General features: G+C 40.2%; 1 protein-coding gene across 1 annotated transcript in view; it reads right to left on the bottom strand.

Moving 5' to 3' along the window:
• Positions 1-21,256, bottom strand: part of KCNQ5 (potassium voltage-gated channel subfamily Q member 5) — a 576,674-nt gene that overhangs the window by 146,383 nt on the left and 409,035 nt on the right. Inside the window, exon 3 of the mRNA XM_022590395.3 lies at positions 2,906-3,032. Coding sequence (XP_022446103.2) covers positions 2,906-3,032 — 127 coding nt within the window. The remainder of the gene's footprint in view (positions 1-2,905; positions 3,033-21,256) is intronic.

Here is a 21,256-nt window from a genome sequence, read left to right as displayed (position 1 = left end):
GCTACATTTCCAAACTCATAACAGTTGTCACGGACAGATGAGGGAAATGCTACTTCTTTGTCCACTTTGCCATGGTAAATTAGGCAAAACGAGGGAAATCCAGGGTTCACTTTACATTTTGCTTTATCATTTAACCCCTGACATCAATCATTTTTTTATGGGCCTATTAAGCAGGCCTAGAAAGGGCCCCAGCAGCCACGTGCTACAGCCTGCTGCCGTCAGGCAGGTGACCTCGGTTCCTCTGTGTAGGTTACATCTTACTGACCTCATCCTCAAGATCCACGTTTGAACACGTTTCACTATTTCATTGCTTCATCTGGACCATGAATCAAACCATTACACGTACCTCAAAAAAAAGACTGAAAAGTGCATAGTTATCCTAAATGTAAGTACAAATCTTGTTTTTGTTCTAATGGGGATTCATGATATATTTATCCGTGAAATTTTCTTCCAAAGCAATAGATTCACTAGAGGTCAAATATCCAAACGAAGAAAAGGCCTGAAGAGGTAACTAAACTCCAGCCACACCTAAACCATGTCACACTAAATCTGTAAGGTCACAGTTGACAGGCTCAGAGGTGGCTAAGTTACAGACGACGACGACAACGTAGTCTTCAGAACCATGCGTTACACCAAGACCTGAACGGATCCGAGACAGGAAGAGAAAGATTAAAGGACTGAGTTATGCTGATGTATCCGTAGCTGAGAACAGCTATCAAAGGGCAGCAGGCGTCTGGGAAAGAATCTGCTTTTTAGCTTAGAAGCCAGAAATACATTGGCATTGCCTCTGGAATTGGAATAAAACCAATTTTAAATTGGTTTTAAAGCCTGGAATGGAACGTTCCTGCAGTCATCCGTGAACCAACCTTATCCTGTAGAAGCTGAGTGAGCCCTGGCCAAACCATCTGCCTTGTGAATGGTTTTGTTTGGGTCCCTCATAGGACAGGAAGTTCTTGTGCCATAATTCCACATCGAGTTACAGTGTTTTGTGGTGTAGCCTGAGCAGGGAATTAAAAAAGAGGAAAAACCTCCAGAGGAAAATCAAGTGCCTTCACTGATGCACCCGAGGGGCTGGGTGGACCCGCAGAGCTGGGTGGGCGCGCCTGGGGGTTGGGTGGACCTGCAAGGCTGGGCGTTGGCGCCCACTTTCCTCCACGCCTCTCTGGCAGAAGAGGGGCAGCTGGACAAACAGACTGCGTTAGTGAAGGCCAAACAAGATGTTTCAAGGTTGATGTAACTTAGAATCGCACTAGATTCACTGTGGTAACCGCAGGGCTTCACGCACAGCCCCATGTCCATAACGTGTGGTTGAAGGAATGGTGGCTCCGGAAACGTGCATGCGTGTGGGGAGCCCTCCCGCTTCCCTGTGCCCAGGACGTGCGCCACTCACATCGCACTGGGAAGAAAGATGGGCCAAAGGGTTCCTCTTACAGTCCCCGTGGAGGGGGTTTCTCTACTTCTTCCTTAAGGAACAGGGGTTAGGGAGGAAACTAAAGGTGCTCAACAATTCCCAACTCCTGAAACAAAACGGCAAGCCAGCTGCTGATGAAGAGCTCAGTCTAAACTAGCTTGTAAATAAAAACCCCACTTTCTCAGATTGGAAATAGTTGAAATAAGTAAACCTCACCTAGAACTTTCAGCATTTGGATTTGAATGGCTACCAAAGAAGTGGGAAGGAAAAAAGAGCAAGAAAACCAAACGTAGCTGCTGAGTAACAGCAGCAACTACAACAGCAACAACCACCACAAGCTTTTGTATACAGGGTTTTCTTTTTCTTTCCCCAAAGGAATAACGTTCTATTGCTTAAAAATAGGCCAAATTCTTCAAAAATGTCAGTGCTGGGAAAGACGGAGAAAGGCTGACGAACGGTTCTAGACGAATGAGACCAAAGAAGCGTGATGACCAGACAGAGTTGTGACCCAGCCTGGGTCCCGCCCTGGAGGGAAAATGCTACAAATGACATTATTGGGTCAACTGGCAAAACCGCGATACAACCAGCAGATTAGTTAAGGTATTGTGTTAATGTCCAATTTATGGAAGGTTAGGTAAAAGAATGTCCTTATTTTGGAAAACCCACACTGAAATATTTAGGGATAAAGGGCCATGATGTAGACAACTTACTTAAAAACTTAATCGATTAATTGAAAATTGAGATACAATTGACTAAGGTTTTCAATTTTATGATCCACTTTTAAGTATATTACTTGGAGGTGCCAGATCTTAACTCTGGAATGTTTTATAATTTCAGGCTGGTACCCAGGTGAATGGAATCTCTTTGAAAGGACAGCAGCCAGGGAGCTGCAGGGATGTGATATTGATCCGGGGACTCACATTTCAGAGGATAAACACTTTATCAGGTCTAACAGTTACAGTGCATACACGTACTTGTAGTTATTCTTGAGGCATGCTCATTAACAGGCTTTACCCGGACAACTAACACTTGTACGCCCCAGCAGAGCAAGAGCATAGAAGGCGTGCTGCTTACACTGTAGAGCAAAAAGGGTCTTTACACTTAGTGAAACCAATGCTCCCAAACTCAGGGCGACACTCGAGAACCATGTATTTCATCATAACTCAACCTGACACAAATGGGTATTTTAGAGCCAGACCATCTGGCTCAAATCCCAGCTCCACCACTAACCACCTGCATGACTTTTAGCAACTCACTTCACCTCTCTGTGCCCCAATTTCTTCCTCTTAAAATGGGGCTAATAAAAATACCTACCTCATCATGTTATGAAGAGGATTAAATGAGTCAGCACTTTCAAAACACAAGACTGCTGGCCCATGGTGAATAATCCATGAATGTTAGCTTTTAACATTAACTAAATGCTGCGATACCGGAAACAGATGAAGAAAAGGATGCGGTGGCATAAATCTAGGTATCCAGGACTTTGATATTCACCTATAACACAGAAGGGCTTCCGGGCAAATCTCAGTCTTCCTTGCCATCCTCTGTACCGGCAACAGCAGCCTGCAGACCAGATTCGAATGATGAACTCCAAACCAAAGACAACGATCATCACAAACTCCTAAAACATCAAATGAGGCACATGTCAGAGAGAGGTATTACGGATCAAACCACAGCAGCAAGCTCTGTGGATATTTCCGGACATGCAGGCACTTCATCTAAAATATCTGGTTGTTAAAGTCTGAAGTTAACATCGCCTTTTCTCCAAATCAAGCTAAACCCGGAGAACATCGGAATTGTATTTCCTATCATGCATGTTGTATTTCCTATCATGGACATTGTATTTCCTATCATGGAATGCTATTGTACTTCCTATCATGCACATTGTATTTCCTATCAAGGAATGCTATTCCCCTTCAAGTCTCTAAAGCTTTGCAAGTTTAGGAGTCTGTTTTAATTCTAAATATGCAGGCTGAATTACGGATCCCCTTGTCTGGAATACACAGTCCCTTGAGATTGGTTCCAGGACCCCATGGACACCAAAATCCTCAGATGTTCAAGCCCCTTATATAAAATGGAGTAGTGTTTACATAAAACCTACACACATCCTTCCATATACTTTAAGTCATTTCTAGATTACTCATAATACCTAATACAATGTAAATGATTTGTAAATAGTTGCTGGCATGCAGTTCGAGTTTTGTTTCTTGGAACTTTCTGGAATTTTTTTTTCAAATATTTCGATCTACGGTTGGTTGCATCTGTGGTGTGGAACCTGCAGGTAAGGAGAGCTGACTGTATAGTGCTATTGACCTTAGAACCCGGTAACATGTGAAATATCTGAAATGAAAGAGCAAACCCTGAAAACACAGCTTCACAGTTTTACAGAAAACAGACCCTCATTTTGCTGCAAGGAGTGACATAATCCCTGAGCCCTTAAGAGTTGTTCTCAGAGAAGTTAGTATTTAGGAGGATACTGAGTTCTTTTGTTACGATGTCAAAATCTCCTTATAAGACAGCAAGTTTTGACAGTGTTATTGTGTGTGGCACATACATCCTTTGCCAGAAATGAGACCCTGAAGCCTCTGGATCTGATGCTTGTTAATTATTAGGTTGCCCTTTAGTGAGAGCTGCCTTGAAAATAACACTTGCTCCAGCAGGAGGGCTTTGAGATTATCTAGGAAGAGTTGTGAGTGAACCCTGGAGAAGGCCAACTAAAGAGGCTCATTAAATGTGGGTCACAGACTGAGAAACCACCGGACTCTGTCAGAAGAAAGCACCTCTGGAGCAGACCTGTCACAGTCACCTTGTTGCCCCTCTATAGGGGCAGGCACTGAGTTTATCACATTTGATTTGTTTTCCTTTAAACATATTTCCCTCTCTTGGGCTTCCCTGGTGGCGCAGTGGTTGAGAGTCTGCCTGCCGATGCAGGGGACATGGGTTCATGCCCCGGTCCAGGAAGATCCCATATACCGCGGAGTGGCTGGGCCCGTGAGCCATGGCCGCTGAGCCTGCGTGTCCAGAGCCTGTGCTCCACAACGGGAGAGGCCACAGCAGTGAGAGGCCCGCGTATCACAGAAAAAAAAAAAAAAATTCCCTCTCTTGTTTTGTTTTTTTAAAAATCTCTCTCTTGTTTTTAAACAACGGTTGAGTCAGCATTTATGATGTAGAACAATATTTATTACTTGATTTTTGTTATAACTGCTTAATTATAAAAGTGATACATGGTTTTTATTAAAGTCTCTAAACATCACAGACGTGTTGAGTGTACAAAGTAGTCCTAAGCCACTCCCCATCCTCCCACGTCCCAAGATAAAAACTGTTATCAAATTTAGAAAAATGGCATTTTTGTTGCAAGTTTCAGGCAAATGTGTTTCTTCAGTTAGAGCATGTGATGATATATTGCACTTTTGAAATGCCTAGTAGAGATACATCATTCTCTCCTTCTGTTATTTTGCACTAAGTAACCCACAAATATTTCTCATCATGGGAAATAAATCTCCAATATCATGGCTGCTTACTTACAGTGACTTAAAACTACCCGTGGGCTAAATCTCCGCAGATGACTTTATGCAGATAACTAAAGCCATGGTCAACGCACACTCATTCATGATATCAGGGTTTTGTTTTGTTTTGCTTTTAGTTTTGAGTATATATCTAGGTAGTTGAGTTTATTCATTCATTAAGGTGGCTGAAGTGCCACGTTAGGAAGAGCTGGGAGTGAACCCTGGGGAGGCCAGGCTTGTTTTAATCCTTCTCTTTCCTCATACAGAGCCTGCTGAGGCCCCAGGTGCCCAGCAGCCGTGTGTCCAGTGCACATTTAATGGCAGGGCCATTTTATCCCGGCCGCCACCTCCTACTTGAGCCAGGAAGTCCGGCACTCCACTTGTGGGGTCCTATTATCAGGGATAGCTAAGAAAATCCCAAATGTGGCCTGAGCAACTGGCACTACAGTAGAATGATTTTACTTTTTCATGGGAATAGCTGCTACCAGCCAATGTATGGCCAATAATCTTTAGATATTGAATAAAGAATATTAGAATAAAGTAATATCCTATTACTTTAGGAAGGCAGGTCCTCACTGCATCATTTCTATGTCATATCCTGAGGCAGATAAATTACATCTACAAATTCTTTATTCAGGGTCCCTTGTTCAGGAATATTGCCTCTTGAATTTTTTTTTTTTTTAATTATGTTGGGAAAAATCCTTCATTTCCAAATAAAGCAAGAGGAAGTTGTAATTGGATTTCACTACAGGGTCACAGTTTCTGCCTCGGAGAAGTAAGACTAGGGTCAGAATTCTCTCCTACTAGAGCATTCCTTAGTATTCTTTATGAGGGCCTCGTTTTAGACTTAGTGAGCGATAACCTCAAACTCTCTGGTCACCGAGTGAGCAGCAGGGAGGTGTCTGTGCAGCATTTCCCTCAGGCCCGGAGCTATAGGACATGGGGATGCTCCCTCCCAAGACTTGAGCTGATTCGATTGGGAGCAAAAGCATGAAAACCACTTTGACCAGATTCTGTCTCTTTGTTTCCTGAAATTTCCATCTTATTTCAATTAAAAGGAACAAAGTTCTATTGAGAAAGAGGGGGGAAAGGATTCCAAATCTGACAGTCAGACCTGGTGGGGAATGGAATTGTGAGAAGAGCACCTTTTCTCTTTTTTCATTTTCCCACTTTGTTGAGGTATAATTGACAAATAAAAGTTCTGTATATGTGAGCTGTACCATGCGATGTTTTGATGTACATAGACATTGTGAAGTGTTTACCATAATCAAGCTAATTAACATATCCATCACCTCACATAGGTAACTTTTTTTTTTTTTTTTTTTGGTGAGAACACTTAAAATTTAATTGCTTAGCAAATTTCCAGGACACGCTAACACTACTGTTAACTGTAGTCACCAGGCTGTATGTTAGGTCTCCAGGACTTATTCATCCTGCATAATTGAAACTTGGTGCCCTTTGTCCAGTATCTCTCCTTCCTGCCCACCTTCCAGTCCCTGGCAATCATTCTACTTTCTGTTTTTATGAGTTTGACTTTTTAGATTCCACATGTAAGTGAGAACATGCAGTATTTGTGTTTCTCTGTCAGACTTATTTCACTTAGCATAACGTCATCCAAATTCATCCATGTTATTGCAAATGGCAGGATTTCTTTTTTAAGGCTGACTAATACTCCCGTCTCTGTCTGTCTACCTATCTATCTATCTCACATCTCCTTTATTCGTTTGTCCACTGATGGACACTAAGGTTGTTTCCACATCTTGGCTATTGTGAATAATGCTGCAGTGAACATGAGGGTGCAGATATCTCTTTGAGATCCTGACCTCACTTCCTTTGGATATAGGACCAGAAGTGGGTTGCTGGTAGCTCTATTTTTAATTTCCTGAGGAATCTCCATACTGTTCTTCGTAGTGGCTGCATCAATTTACATTCCCACCAACAGTGCACGAGGGTTCCCTTTTCTCCACACCCTCTCCAGCACTTGTTATCTTTTGTCTTTTTGATAATAGCCATTCTAACACATATGAGGTGATACCTCATTGTGCTTTTTTTTCTTAATTAATTTTTAGTTGCTTTACAATGTTGTGTTAGTTTCAGGTGTACAGCAAAGCGAATCAGTTATACATGTACATATATCCACTCTTTCAGATTCTTTTCCCGTATAGGTCATTACAGAGTTTTGAGTAGAGTTCCCTGTGCTACACAGTAGGTTCTTATTAGTTATCTATTTTACACATAGTAGTGTGTATATGTCAATCCCAATCTTCATGGTTTTGATTTACATTTCTGAGGATTAGTGATGTTGGACACCTTTTCATAATACCTGCTGCCCATTTTTAAATCAGGTTATTTTATTTTTTGCTATTGAGTTATGGAAGGTCCGTATATGTTTGGATATTAACTTCTTATCAGATGTTTGGTGTGAAAATGTCTTCTCCCATCCCAGAGGTTAGGTCTTCACTCTGTTGATCATTTCCTTTTATGTACAGAAGATTTTAAGTTAGATGCAATCCCACGTATTTATTTTTGTTTTTGTTATCTGTGATTTTGGAGTCATATAAAAAAACCCAAAAGACAAATTCTGTATGATATCACTTATAAGTGGAATCTGAAAAATAAAACTAACTAGTGGATATAACAATAAACAGACTCACCAATATAGAGAACAAACTAGTGGTTACCAATGAGGAGAGGGATGCGGGGAGGGACAAGATAGGGGTACGGGATTAAGAGGCACAAAATACTAAGTATAAAATAAATAACCTACCAGGATATACAGTACAACACAGGGAATAGAGCCAATATTTTATAATAACTATAAAGGGAATATAACCTTCAAAATTGTGAATCATTATGTTGTACACCTGAAATTTATATAATATTGTACATCAACTGTACCTTAATTAAAAAACAAAAAAAACATTGCCCAGACCAATGTCAAGAAGCTTCTTCTCTATGTCAGACAGAGAAAGACAAATATCATGTGATATCACTTATATGTGGACTCTAAAAAAAGGGTACAAATGAACTTTATCTTAGAACAGAAATAGAGCTACAGATGTAGAAAATAAACTTATGGTTACCCAGGGGTAAGGGGGTGGGGAGGGATAAACTGGAAGAATTGGGATTGACATATACACACTACTATATATAAGATAACCAATAAGGACCTACTGTATAGCACAGGGAACTCTACTCAGTACTCTGTAATGGCCTATATGGGAAAAGAGCCTTAAAAAGAGTGGATATATGTATATGTATAATAGATTCACTTTGCTGTACACTTAAAACTAACACAATGTTGTAAATCAACTATACTCAATAAAAATTAAAAAAAAAAAGAAGTTCCTTCCCTATATTTTCTTCTAATAGTATTATAGTTTCAGGCCTTACGTTTAAGTCTTTCGTCCATTTTGAGTTGACTTTTGTATGTGGTGTGAGATAAGGGTCCAATTTCATTCTTCTGCATATGGATATTCAATTTTCCCATTCATGGTAAAAACTCTCAGCAAGTCAGAAATAGAGGTTTACTATCTCAAATTGATAAATAGAATCTACAAAACCCTTACAGCTAATGTCATACTTAATGATGAAAGACTGAAAGCTTTTCTCCAAAAATCAAGAACACAGAAAGATGTTAGTTTCATCACTCTTATTCAACATAGTTGCGTAATATAGTCACTGCAATAAGGCAAGTAAAAGAAATAAAAGGCATACAACTGGAAAGACAGACATAAAATAGTCTATATTTGCAGATGCATGATTGTCTACAGAGAAAAATCTCAAGGAATCTACCAAAAGACTCTTAGAAATAATCAGTGAGTTCAGTAAGGTTGCAAGATACAAGATCAATATACAAAAACCAATCAGCTGTCTGCATACTAACAGTAAGGATGTGGAAGCCAAAATTAAAAGCACAATATTATTTACGATCATTCCAAAGAAATTAAATGTTTAGTTATGCACTTAACAAACCTGTACAGGGTACGCAGGCTGAAAATTTAAAAATGTTAGTTAAAGAAAGCAGACGAGACCTAAGTAAATGGCAATACCGTGTTCATGAATTGGAAGACTGAACATAATAAAGATGTCAGCTATTCCCAAATTGATGTGTAGGTTTAATGAAATTCCTATTAAACTCCTAGCAAGTTTTTTCTTTTTTTTTGTAGACATAAAGAAACTTATTCTAAAGTTGATGTGGAAAGGCACAGGCCCTAGAATAGCTAAAAATAATCCTGAAAAAAGAGACTGAAGTGGGAGGAATCACTGTATCTGATATTAAGGCCCACTATGTAGCTCTAATAATCAGGACTGTGTGGTCTTGGCAGAGGGACAGACACATAGAGAATGATGGAGCACAACATAGAACCTAGAAATACACTCAGACAAACATGCTCAATGGATTATTTGATAAAGGTACATAAGTAATTCAAAGGAAGAAGAAATAGCCCTTCAATAATCAGTGCTGGGACAACTGGACATCCATACACAATAAAATGAACCTCTATCTATATCTCACACTTTATACAAAAATTGATTCAAAATGGATCATGGGCTTAAGTGTTAAAACTATACAACTTTTAGTAAAAAACATAAGAGAAAAATTTTAGAAATTGAGCTAAGAGTTCTTTGACTTCACACCAAAAGCATAAGTAAGGAAAGGAAAAATTGATAAACTGGACTTCATCAAAATTAGAGAGGATTACTCCCTCTTGCGAGAGCACAAGAATCACAACTAACTGCTGAACGATCATTGACAGGAAGACACTGGAACTCACCAAAAAGGACACCCCACATCCAAAGACAAAGGAGCAGCCACTATGAGATGGTAGGAGGGGTGCAATCACAATAAAATCAAATCTCATAACTGCTGGGTGGGTGACTCACAGACTGGAGAACACTCATACCACAGAAGTCCACCCCCAGGAGCAAGGGTTCTGAGCCCCGTGTCAGGTTTCCAAACCTGGGGGTCCAGCAACGGGAGGAGGAATTCCTAGAGAATCAGACTTTGAAGGCTGATGGGATTTGATTGCAGGACTTCGACAGGACTGTGGGAAACAGAGACTCCACTCATGGAGGGCACACACAAAGTTGTCTGCACATCGGGACCCAGTGGAAGGAGCAGTGACCCCAGGGGAGACTGAACCAGACGTACCTGCTAGTGTTGGAGGGTCTCCTGCAGAGGTGGGGGGTGGCTCTGTCTCACCATGAGGACAAGAACACTGGCAGCAGCAGTTCTGGTAAGTACTTGGCATGAGCCCTCCCAGAGTCCTCCATTAGCCCCACCAAAGAGCCTGGGTAGGCTCCAGTGTTGGGTCGCCTCAGACCAAACAACCAACAGGGAGGGAACTCAGCCCCACCCATCAGCAGGCAAACAGATTAAAGTTTTACTGAGCTGTGCCCACCAGAGCAACACCCAGCTCTACCCACCACCAGTCCCTCCCATCAGGAAACTTGCACAAGCCCCTTAGATAGCCTCATCCACCAGAGGGCAGACAGCAGGAGCAAGAAGAACTACAATCCTGCAGCCTGTGGAACAAAAACCACATTCACAGAAAGACAGACAGGATGATAAGGCAGAGGGCTATGTACCAGATGAAGGAACAAGATAAAACCCCAGAAAAACAACTAAATGAAGTGGAGATAGACAACCTTCCAGAAAAAGAGTTCAGAATAATGACAGTGAAGATGTTCCAGGACCTTGGAAAAAGAATGGAGGCAAAGATGGAATAGATGCAAGAAATGTTTAACAAAGACCTAGAAGAATTAAAGAACAAACAAAGAGAGATGAACAATACAACAACTGAAATGAAAACTACACTAGAAGAAATCAATAGCAGAAATACCTGAGGCAGAAGAACGGATAAGTGACCTGGAAGACAGAATGGTGGAATTCACTGCTGCGAAAAGAAAAAAAAAAAAAGAATGAAAAGAAATGAAGACAGCGTAAGAGACCACTGGGACAACACTAAATGCAAAAACATTCGCATTATAGGGGTCCCAGAAGGAGAAGAGAGAGAGAAAGGACCCGAGAAAATACTTGAAGAGATTACAGTTGAAAACTTCCCTAACATGGGAAAGGAAATGGCCACCTAATCCAGGAAGTGCAGAGAGTCCCAGGCAGTATAAACCCAAGGAGAAACACGCCGAAACACACAGTAATCAAATTGGCAAAAATTAAAGACAAAGAAAAATTATTGAAAGCAGCAAGAGAGAAATGACAAATAGCATAGAAGGGAACTCCCATAAGGTTAACAGCTGATTTCTCAGCAGAAACTCTACAAGCCAGAAGGGAGTGGCATGATATACTTCAAGTGGGGAAAGGGAAGAACCTACAACCAAGATTACTCCACCCGGCAAGGATCTCATTCAGATTCCATGGAGAAATCAAAAGCTTTACAGACAAGCAAAAGCTAAGAGAATTCAGCACCAACAAACCAGCTCTACAACAAATGCTAAACGAAGTTCTCTAAGTGGGAAACACAAGAGAAGAAAAGGACCTACAAAAACAAGCCCAAAATTGAGAAAATGGTCATAGGAACATACATATCGATAATTACCTTAAACGTGAATGGAGGAAATGCTCCAACCAAAAGACACAGGCTTGCTGAATGGATACAAAAACAAGACACATATATATGCTGTCTACAAGAGACCCACTTCAGACCTAGGGACACACACAGACTGAAAGTAAAGGGATGGAAAAAGATATTCCACGCAAATGGAAATCAAAAGAAAGCTGGAGTAGCAATACCCATATCAGATAAAATAGACTTTAAAATAAAGAATGTTACAAGAGACAAGGAAGGACACTAAATAATGATCAAGGGATCAATCTAAGAAGAAGATGTAACAATTATAAATATATGCACCCAACAGAGGAGCACCTCAATACATAAGGCAACTGCTAACAGCTCTAAAAGAGGAAACCAACAATAACACAGTAATAGTGGGGGACTTTAACACCCCACTTACACCAATGGACAGATCATCCAAAATGAAAATTAATAAGGAAACACAAGCTTTAAATGACACAATAGACCAAAAAGATTTAATTGACATTTATATGACATTCCATCCAAAACAGCAGATTACACTTTCTACTCAAGTGCGCATGGAACATTCTCCAGGATAGATCACATCTTGGGTCACAAATCAAGCCTCAGTAAATTTAAGAAAATTGAAATCATATCAAGCATCTTCTCTGACCACAACGCTATGAGATTAGAAATGAATTACAGGGAATAAACATAAAAAACACAAACAAATGGAGGGTAAACAATACGTTACTAAATAACCAAGAGATCACAGAAGAAATCAAAGAGGAAATAAAAAAATACCTAGAGACAAATGACAATGAAAACAGGACGAGTCAAAACCTATGGGATGCAGCAAAAGCAGTTCTAAGAGGGAAGTTTATAGCAATACAAGCCTACCTCAAGAAACAAGAAACATCTCAAATAAACAATCTAACCTTACACCTAAAGGAACTAGAGAAAGAAGAACAAACAACATAAAGTTAGTAGAAGGAAAGAAATCATAAAGATCAGAGCAGAAATAAATGAAATAGAAACAAAGAAAACAATACCAAAGATCAATAAAACTAAAAGTTGGTCCTTTGAGACGATAAACAAAATTGATAAACCTTTAGTCAGACTCATCAAGAAAAAGTAGGAGAGAACTCAAATCAATAAAATTGGAAATGAAAAAGGAGAAGTTACAACAGACACCGCAGAAAAAGGAGAAGTTACAACAGACACCGCAGAAATACAAAGCTTCCTAAGAGACTACTACAAGCAACTCTATGCCAATAAAATGGACAACCTGGAAGAAATGGACAAATTCTTAGAAAGGTATAAGCTTCCAAGACTGAACTAGGAAGAAATAGAAAATATGAACAGACCAATCATAAGTAATGAAATTGAAACTGTGATTAAAAATCTTCCAACAAACAAAAGTCCAGGACCAGATGGCTTCACAGGTGAATTCTATTAAACATTTAGAGAAGAGCTAACACCCATCCTTCTCAAACTCTTCTAAAAAATTGCAGAGGAAAGAACACTCCCAAACTCATTCTATGAGGCCACCATCACTCTGATATCAAAACCAGACAAAAATACTTCAAACAAAGAAAATTACAGACCAATATCACTGATGAATATACATGCAAAAATCCTCAACAAAATACTAAGAAAATCCAACAACACATTAAAAGCATCATACACCATGATCAAGTGGGATTTATCCCACGTGATCAAGGATTCTTCAATATATGCAAATCAATCAATGTGATAAACCATATTAACAAATTGAAGAATAAAAACCACATGATCATATCAATAGATGCAGAAAAAGCTTTTGACAAAATTCAACACCCATTTATGATAAAAGCTCTCCAGAAAGTGGGCAAAGAGGGAACCTACCTCAACATAATAAAGGCCATATATGACAAACCCACAGCAAACATCATTCCCAATGGTGAAAAACTGAAAGCATTTCCTCTAAGATCAGGAACAAGTCAAGGATGTCCACTATCACTACTATTATTCAACATAGTTTTGGAAGCCCTAGCCATGGCAAGCAGAGAAGAAAAAGAAATTAAAGCAATACAAATTGGAAAAGAAGTAAAACTGTCACTGTTTGCAGGTGACATGATACTACACATAGATAATCCTAAAGATGGTACCAGAAAACTACTGGAGCTAATCAATGAATTTGGTAAAGTTGCAGGGTATAAAATTAACGCACAGAAATCCCTTGCATTCGTATATACTAACGATGAAAAATCTGAAAGAGAAATTAAGGAAACCCTCCCATTTACCACTGCAACAATAAGAATAAAATACCTAGGAATAAACCTACCTAGGGAGACAAAACACCTGTATGCAGAAAACTATAAGACACTGATGAAAGAAAGTAAAGATGATACAAACAGATGGAGAGATATACCATTGTCTTAGATTGGAAGAATCAATATTGTGAAAATGACTATACTACCCAAAGCAATCTACAGATTCAATGCACTCCCTATCAAATTACCAATGGCATTTTTTTACAGAACTAGAACAAAAAATCTTAAAATCTGTATGGAGACACAAAAGACTCCAAATAGCCAAAGCAGTCTTGAGGGAGAAAAGCGGAGCTGGAGGAATCAGGTGCCCAGACTTCAGACTATACTACAAAGATACAGTAATCAACACAATATGGTACTGGCACAAAACAGAAATATAGATCAATGGAACAAGACAAAGAGCCCAGACATAAACCCATGCACCTGTGGTCAACTAATCTATTACAAAGGAGGCAGGATATACAATGGAGAAAAGACAGTCTCTTCAATAAGTGGTGCTGGGAAAACTGGACAGCTACATGTAAAAGAATGAAATTAGAACACTCCCTAACACTATACACAAAAATAAACTCAAAATGGATTAGAGACTTAAATGTAAGACCGGACACTATAAAACTCTTAGAGGAAAACATAGGAAGAAAACTCTTTGACATAAATCACAGCAAGATCTTTTTTGATCCACCTCCTAGAATAATGGAAATAAAAACAAAAATAAACAAATGGGACCTAATGAAACTTAAAAGCTTTTGCACAGCAAAGGAAACCATAAAAAAGATGAAAAGACACCTCTCAGAATGGGAGAAAATATTTGCAAACAAATCAATGGACAAAGGATTAATCCTCAAAATATATAAACAGCTCATGTAGCTCAATATTAAAAAAACAAACAACCCAATCCAAAAATGGGCAGAAGACCTAAATAGACATTTCTCCAAAGAAGACATACAGATGGCCAAGAAGCACATGAAAAGCTGCTTAACATCACTAATTATTAGAGAAATGCGAATCAAAACTACAATGAGGTATCACCTCACACCAGTTACAATGGGCATCCTCAGAAAATCTACCAACAACAAATGCTGGAGAGGGTGTGGAGAAAAGGGAACCCTCTTGCACTGTTGGTGGGAATGTAAATTGATACAGCCACTATGGAGAACAGTACGGAGGTTCCTTAAAAAACTAAAAATATAACTACCATATGATCCAGCAATTCCATTCCTGGGCATATACCCACAGAAAACCATAATTCAAAAAGACACATGCACCCCAATGTTCATTGCAGCACTATTTACAACAGCCAGGTCATGGAAGCAACCTAAATGCCCATCAACAGACGAATGGATAAAGAAGTTGTGGCACATATATACAATGGAATATTACTCAGCCATGAAAAGGAATGAAATTGGGTCATTTGTAGAGACGTGAATGGATCTAGAGACTGTTATACAGAATGAAGTAAGTCAGAAAGAGAAAAACAAATATCATATATTAACGCATATATGTGGAACCCAGGAAAATGGTACAGATGAACTGGTTTGCAGGGCAGAAATTGAGACACAGATGTATAGAATAAACGTATGGACACCAAGGGGGGAAAGGGGCGGGGGTGATGGTGGTGGGGGGGATGAATTGGGTGATTGGGATTGACATGTATACACTGATGTGTATAAAATGGATGATTAATAAGAATAAAAAAAAAGTAGAGAGGATGAAAAGACAAACTATAGACTGAGAGAAAATATTCTCAAAGCACAGATACGACAAAGGACTAGTATCTAGAAAATATTAAAACTCTCAAAACTCAACAGTAAAAAACAATTCAACTAGAAAATGAGCAAAAGACATGAACAGCCATTTCACTAAAGAGGAAAATGGATGGGAAACAAGCCCATGAAAAAATATTCAACATCATCAGCCATGTAGGAAATTCAAATTAAAACACAAGATAACACCACATACCTATCAGAATAGCTAAAATTAAAAATAGTGCCAACACAAAATGCTGGAGAGAATGTGCAGAAACTAGATTTCTTGTGCATTGTTGGTGAGAATGTAAAATGATGTAGCCACTCTGGAAAACAGCTTGATAGTTTCTTATAAAATTAAACATGCAGTTACTATATGACTCAATAATTGTAATCTTGGGCATTCGTGCCAGAGAAATGAAAACTTATGTTTATACAAACACCTGTACACGAATGTTCATAGTGGATTTATTCATAATGACCAAAACCCGGAAACAGCCCAGATGTCCTGACCACGTGAATGGTTAAACAAGCTGTGGTTCATCCATATCGTGGACTACTACTCAACAGTAAAAATGAACAAACCATTGACACACACAACAATCTGGATGAATCTCTGGGGCATTATGCTGAGGGGAAAAAGGCAATCCCAAAGGTTACATACCATGTTATTCCATCTACAAAATATTTTTAAACTGAAAAATTTTAGAAATGCAGAACAGCTTAGAGGTTGCTGGAAGTCGGGGACGGAGGGAGGAGGGGTGTTTGGGTGAGAGGAGCATGTGGGAAGCTTCCCTTGAGTCTGGTGCCTTAGACCACTCGGCCATCCTGACACCCTAAGGAGCATGTGGGTGCAGGTATTGAAGGACAACCTGAGAAATCCTGTGGTGATGGAACTGTTTGGTGTCTTGACTGTGACCAGAGATATATGAGCCTCCACAGGTGTTAAAATTGTATAGAACTAAATACCAACATACAAACACATACATGTCCACATATAAATACCCCACGCAAAACTGGGGAAATCTGAATAAGATCTGTGGATTGTATCAGTGTTATTATCCTGGTCGTGATATTACACTATAGTTTCACAAAATGTTATCATTTGGGGAAACTGGGTAAAGTGTACATAGCATATCTCCATATTATTTCTTACAACTACATGTGGGCCTACAATTACCTCACAAAAAATACAATTAAAAAAAGTAATTCCCCATCATCTAGCCCAGTGGGGTCACCTCCAAAGAGGAAACATTCTTCTTCATGTCCAGTTACTGGATCTGAGCTCAGTGTGTTTTGGTTTCATGGTTCCAAATGACCCTTTGGATGGGTCTCCTTATTTTATCTTCCAATCAGCTAAAAATACAAACATCTGTTATGCTCATTTGAAATGACTTCTATTTGGGAAGAAGTTCTCCTGACCCTTCCTGGGCAGCCGAGACACAGGTTCTGCTGCCTTTGCTGCTGTACCTCAGGATCAATCAGCTCATTTTCTCTCGCTTTTTTTTTTTTTTAAACATCTTTATTGGAGTATAACTGCTTTACACTGGTGTGTTAGTTTCTGCAGTATAACAAAGTGAATCAGCTATATGTATACATACATCCTCATATCTCCTCCCTCTTGCGTCTCCCTCCCACCCTCACTATCCCACTCCTCTAGGTGGTCACAAAGCACCGAGCTGATCTCCCTGTGCTATGCACCTGCTTCCCACTAGCTATCTATCTTACATTTGGTAGTGCATGTATGTCCATGCCACTCTCTCACTTCGTCCCAGATTACCCTTTCCCCTCCCTGTGCTCTCAAGTCCATTCTCTATGTCTGCATCCTTATTCCTGTCTTGTCAGAACCTTTTTTTTTTTTTTTTTAAGATTACATATATATGTGTTGGCATACGGTATTTGTTTTTCTCTTTCTGACTTACTTCACTAAGGATGACGGTCTCTAGGTGAATCCACCTCACTACAAATAACTCAATTTCGTTTCTTTTCATGGCTAATATTCCATTGTATATATGTGCCATATCTTCTTTACCAATCCATCTGTTGATGGACGCTTAGGTTGCCTCCCTGTTCTGGCTATTGTAAATAGAGCTGCAATGAACATTGTGGTACATGACTCTTCTTGAAGTATGGTTTTCTCAGGGTATATGTCCAGTAGTGGGATTGCTGGGTTGTATGGTAGTTCTCTTTTTAGTTGGTTTTTTTTTTTTTTTTTTTTGCGGTATGCTGGCCTCTCACTGTTGTGGCCTCTCCCATTGTGGAGCACAGGCTCCAGACGCACAGGCTCAGCGGCCATGGCTCACGGGCCTAGCTGCTCTGCAGCATGTGGGATCTTCCCAGACCGGGGCACGAACCTGCGTCCCCTGCATCGGCAGGTGGGCTCTCAACCACTGCGCCACCAGGGAAGCCCCTGTTTGTACATTTTTTGATGTTGGCCATTCACACTGGTGTGAGGTGACACCTCATTGTAGTTTTGATTTGCATTACTCTAATGATTAGTGATGTTGAGCATCCTTTCATGTGTTTGTTGGCAATCTGTATATCTTCTTTGGAGAAATGTCTGTTTAGATCTTCTGCCCATTTTTGGATTGGGTTGTTTGTTTTTTTGATATTGAGCTGCATGAGCTGCTTTTATATTTTGGAGATTAATCCTTTGTCACCTGCTCTGTTTGCAAATATTTTCTCCCATTCTAATGCCCTTTATTTATTCAAATGGTTGCTAAAGAGATTAGTGAATAATAATCAGAGTACTTGACCTACTAGGAGGAAAGCTGTAACGTAAAGCTGGTGTTATTAACTATGGTTCTGTATTTCTTCTTTTAAGAGCCTGGAAGCTTGGCTTTGACATCTCTCCACAGAACTAAAGGCAATGTTTATTATTTTAATCACCTGTCTTGAAGGAGTTGTAGTGTTTCCTCACTTGTCCTCATAGAACTTTGATAAAACATAGAGTACCTTTCCTATTCTTCCTAAAGACTTAGGAAGCACATATAGAAATTAAGAAACCAAAGAGGTGGACTTCCCTGGTGGCACAGTGGTTAAGAATCCACCTGCCAATGCAGAGGACATGGTTTCGAGCCTTGGTCTGGGAGGATCCCACATGCCGCGGAGCAACTAAGCCCGTGTGCCACAACCACTGAGCCTGTGCTCTAGAGCGCGCGAGCCACAACTACTAAGCCACACGCCGCAACTACTGAAGCCCATGCGTCTAGAGCCCGTGCTCTGAAACAAGAGAAGCGACCGCAATTACAAGCCTGCGCACCGCAACGAAGAGTAGCCCCGCTCGCCGCAACTAAAAAGAAAGCCCGCATGCAGCAACGAAGACCCAACGCAGCCAAAAAAAAAAGAAAGAAAGAAAGAAAGAAAGAAAGAAAAAGAGGCAGGGGAGAGCTAGTCCTCTGTTCTGTTCTGAATATCCATTGAGAATACTAACCAGCATTAACCCTCTTTTCATCTTCATATGATGCTATTTCATTGATATGTATAACTTTGCTGTATAACTTCAGATTTAAACTCTATTCTTGCAGTTATCTTGTTTTTGAGTTACTCAAAGAGGTTTTAGGCACAGACTGATTTTTTGGTACAAATTCACAAGCCTAACAGCTCATGTTCTGGTTGTTTTCTCATTAATTAACAGCACTGTTCATTAAAACACAGTGACCTTTGTCTAATCTACAAGCTGTCTGCTGTGACCATTAATTTTTTCTGTTTTCATGCCAGCAAATAGCATTTTTGTGAAGATGAGATGCTGACATTGTAAACCCCATGACATTTGCACCAATTCTTGAAGAGCTGTGGCTAATTAAACGTACAAAATTGGAAGTACTGTCCTTACTCAGAAAATCAGCATAATCAGTTTCCAGCTATCTTTGCTCCTTTTTTTGTATGTATACTTAAAGTACCACAGGGGTAGCAGGCCAGCATGCCTCCTCGCATAACCCCTGCAGGGAAAGGATTTGTGACATAAACTGAGCCGTGAATCACAAAGAAAGGCATCAGTCACAGGGGTTGCAGTTATAATTCTTTGTAATTTGGAAAATTCTATTAGTATAATACATACTGAGGAAATAAAGTTAAGATCTAGAAATGGCACAACGCTTAAATCAGAATGTGGAAATAAAAATACAAAAGTAAATCATTTGATTTTTGTCTCTTCGAAGGACAGGAAAAGACCCCAACACATGCTTACTAACTGTTACCTAGAGGCCATCACACACCATCATCAACCTGGCTTGACTTCACATTCTTTTTATTTGGGGGGATGGTATATTAACTGTTAGTGAATTGGAAGAGAATTTGAGGAAATGAATGTTTTCACCAAAGGGATGGAGTCGAGGACAGGATCATGCTGGTACTGAGGGTGGTGGTGAGGGTGTGACAGCATTTACTAAGTGGACACTGAGTGGGGTGATCAGAGGGTGGGGCGTGGAAGTGGGGTGAGGATGGGGCACCAGTGCTCCCACCTTCGTAAACCATGGTTGAGATGGTTCTGAAGCCAGTAACTGGGTTGCCCCAGTGGCTGGAAGGCTTAGGAAGACACTGGTAGAAGAATTCGTCTCAGGAGCACCAGGAAAATTTAGATTTCCTCCTTACTGGTTGGTCGATTCCCCAAATATCTCTATAAATAATTTGTCCTTTCAAGTTTTACACACCATTAAAATGTAAATCTCCCTCTGAAAAATAATTCATTTAACCACATTTATATTATGAGGTTCATTTATCCAGAGGTTTCTCAGAGGGGCACAGAGAAGGGAGTGGTTTGAAAATGTCCCATCCCGAATGACTGAGTCACACTTTGTTACCTAAGAAGGACTAGGGGAAGGTTTTCATCAGGTGTTGGGGCCACAGGGGCAGGAGGTAGGTGACCCCTCGGCAGGCAGACAGGACCGGAGGATGTTCCTGGCTTCCCCACAGTGCAGCCTAGGGGATCCCATATGTCCTAGTTGCTGGGGGGAGGCCCCAGTAGTGAATTTAGACACTGAGGTATGGGTTGGTTGTTGTCAAGTGCTGTCATGATCACCTGATGTGAGGGAGCCACCAGACGATCCCTCTGTGTTCATGTGTCACCTTCTTAAAGTCGCATTGACATCAGGGCAAAGGATGGCTTAGACCTTTCCCTCCGCCAGCCCGGGAAGGAGGGTGGGGTCGGTCCACAGGACCCAAAGCAGCAGTGCTCTCTGATGAGGTGCCCAGGTTGTCGGTGCACCTGGCAGGAACAGAAGGCAGGCTCACCAAGTGCCTCTTGGTCCCCCACCCCTAACCAAATTACACCTTCATTGGTTTAAGGTTTGTGTACAGGTGTGTCTGCATGCAGCCATGTGGGTGTATAGCTGGGGATAGAACAAAAACACTGAGGCATTAACTCCAAGCCAGAAAAATAAAAAACAGCTTGCCGCACCTTGAGCTGAACTTGATATTCATTCTGTTAAGGTTTTGCCAAATAATCACAAAAGAACCAGTGCAACTTGGAACTGAAGCTAGAAGTCCCAAATCAGATCAAAGTGGGAACACCAAGAGAGTCTTCCAAATGAGTGAAATCAAACCAAGTTTTCATTTGATTAGGGTTGCTAACTTGTCAATTTCTCATCATCCTACAGGCTTTTCTTTCTCTCAAGAACTATAGTAGCTTGTTCCCAAAGAATTTAAAATTTAAATTTAAAATGAACCTTAATTCAACACCCATATATGATGAAAACTCTCCAGAAAGTGAGCATAGTGGAAACCTACCTCAACATAATAAAGG

This window comes from Delphinapterus leucas, chromosome 12, assembly GCF_059928025.1.
Source record: "Delphinapterus leucas isolate spDelLeu-1000000601 "Yukka" chromosome 12, BTC_Dleu_Yukka2, whole genome shotgun sequence".
NCBI classification, from domain to species: domain Eukaryota; kingdom Metazoa; phylum Chordata; class Mammalia; order Artiodactyla; family Monodontidae; genus Delphinapterus; species Delphinapterus leucas.
Note: the sequence above shows the minus strand (reverse complement) of the source record. Positions and strands in the feature narration are given on the sequence as shown.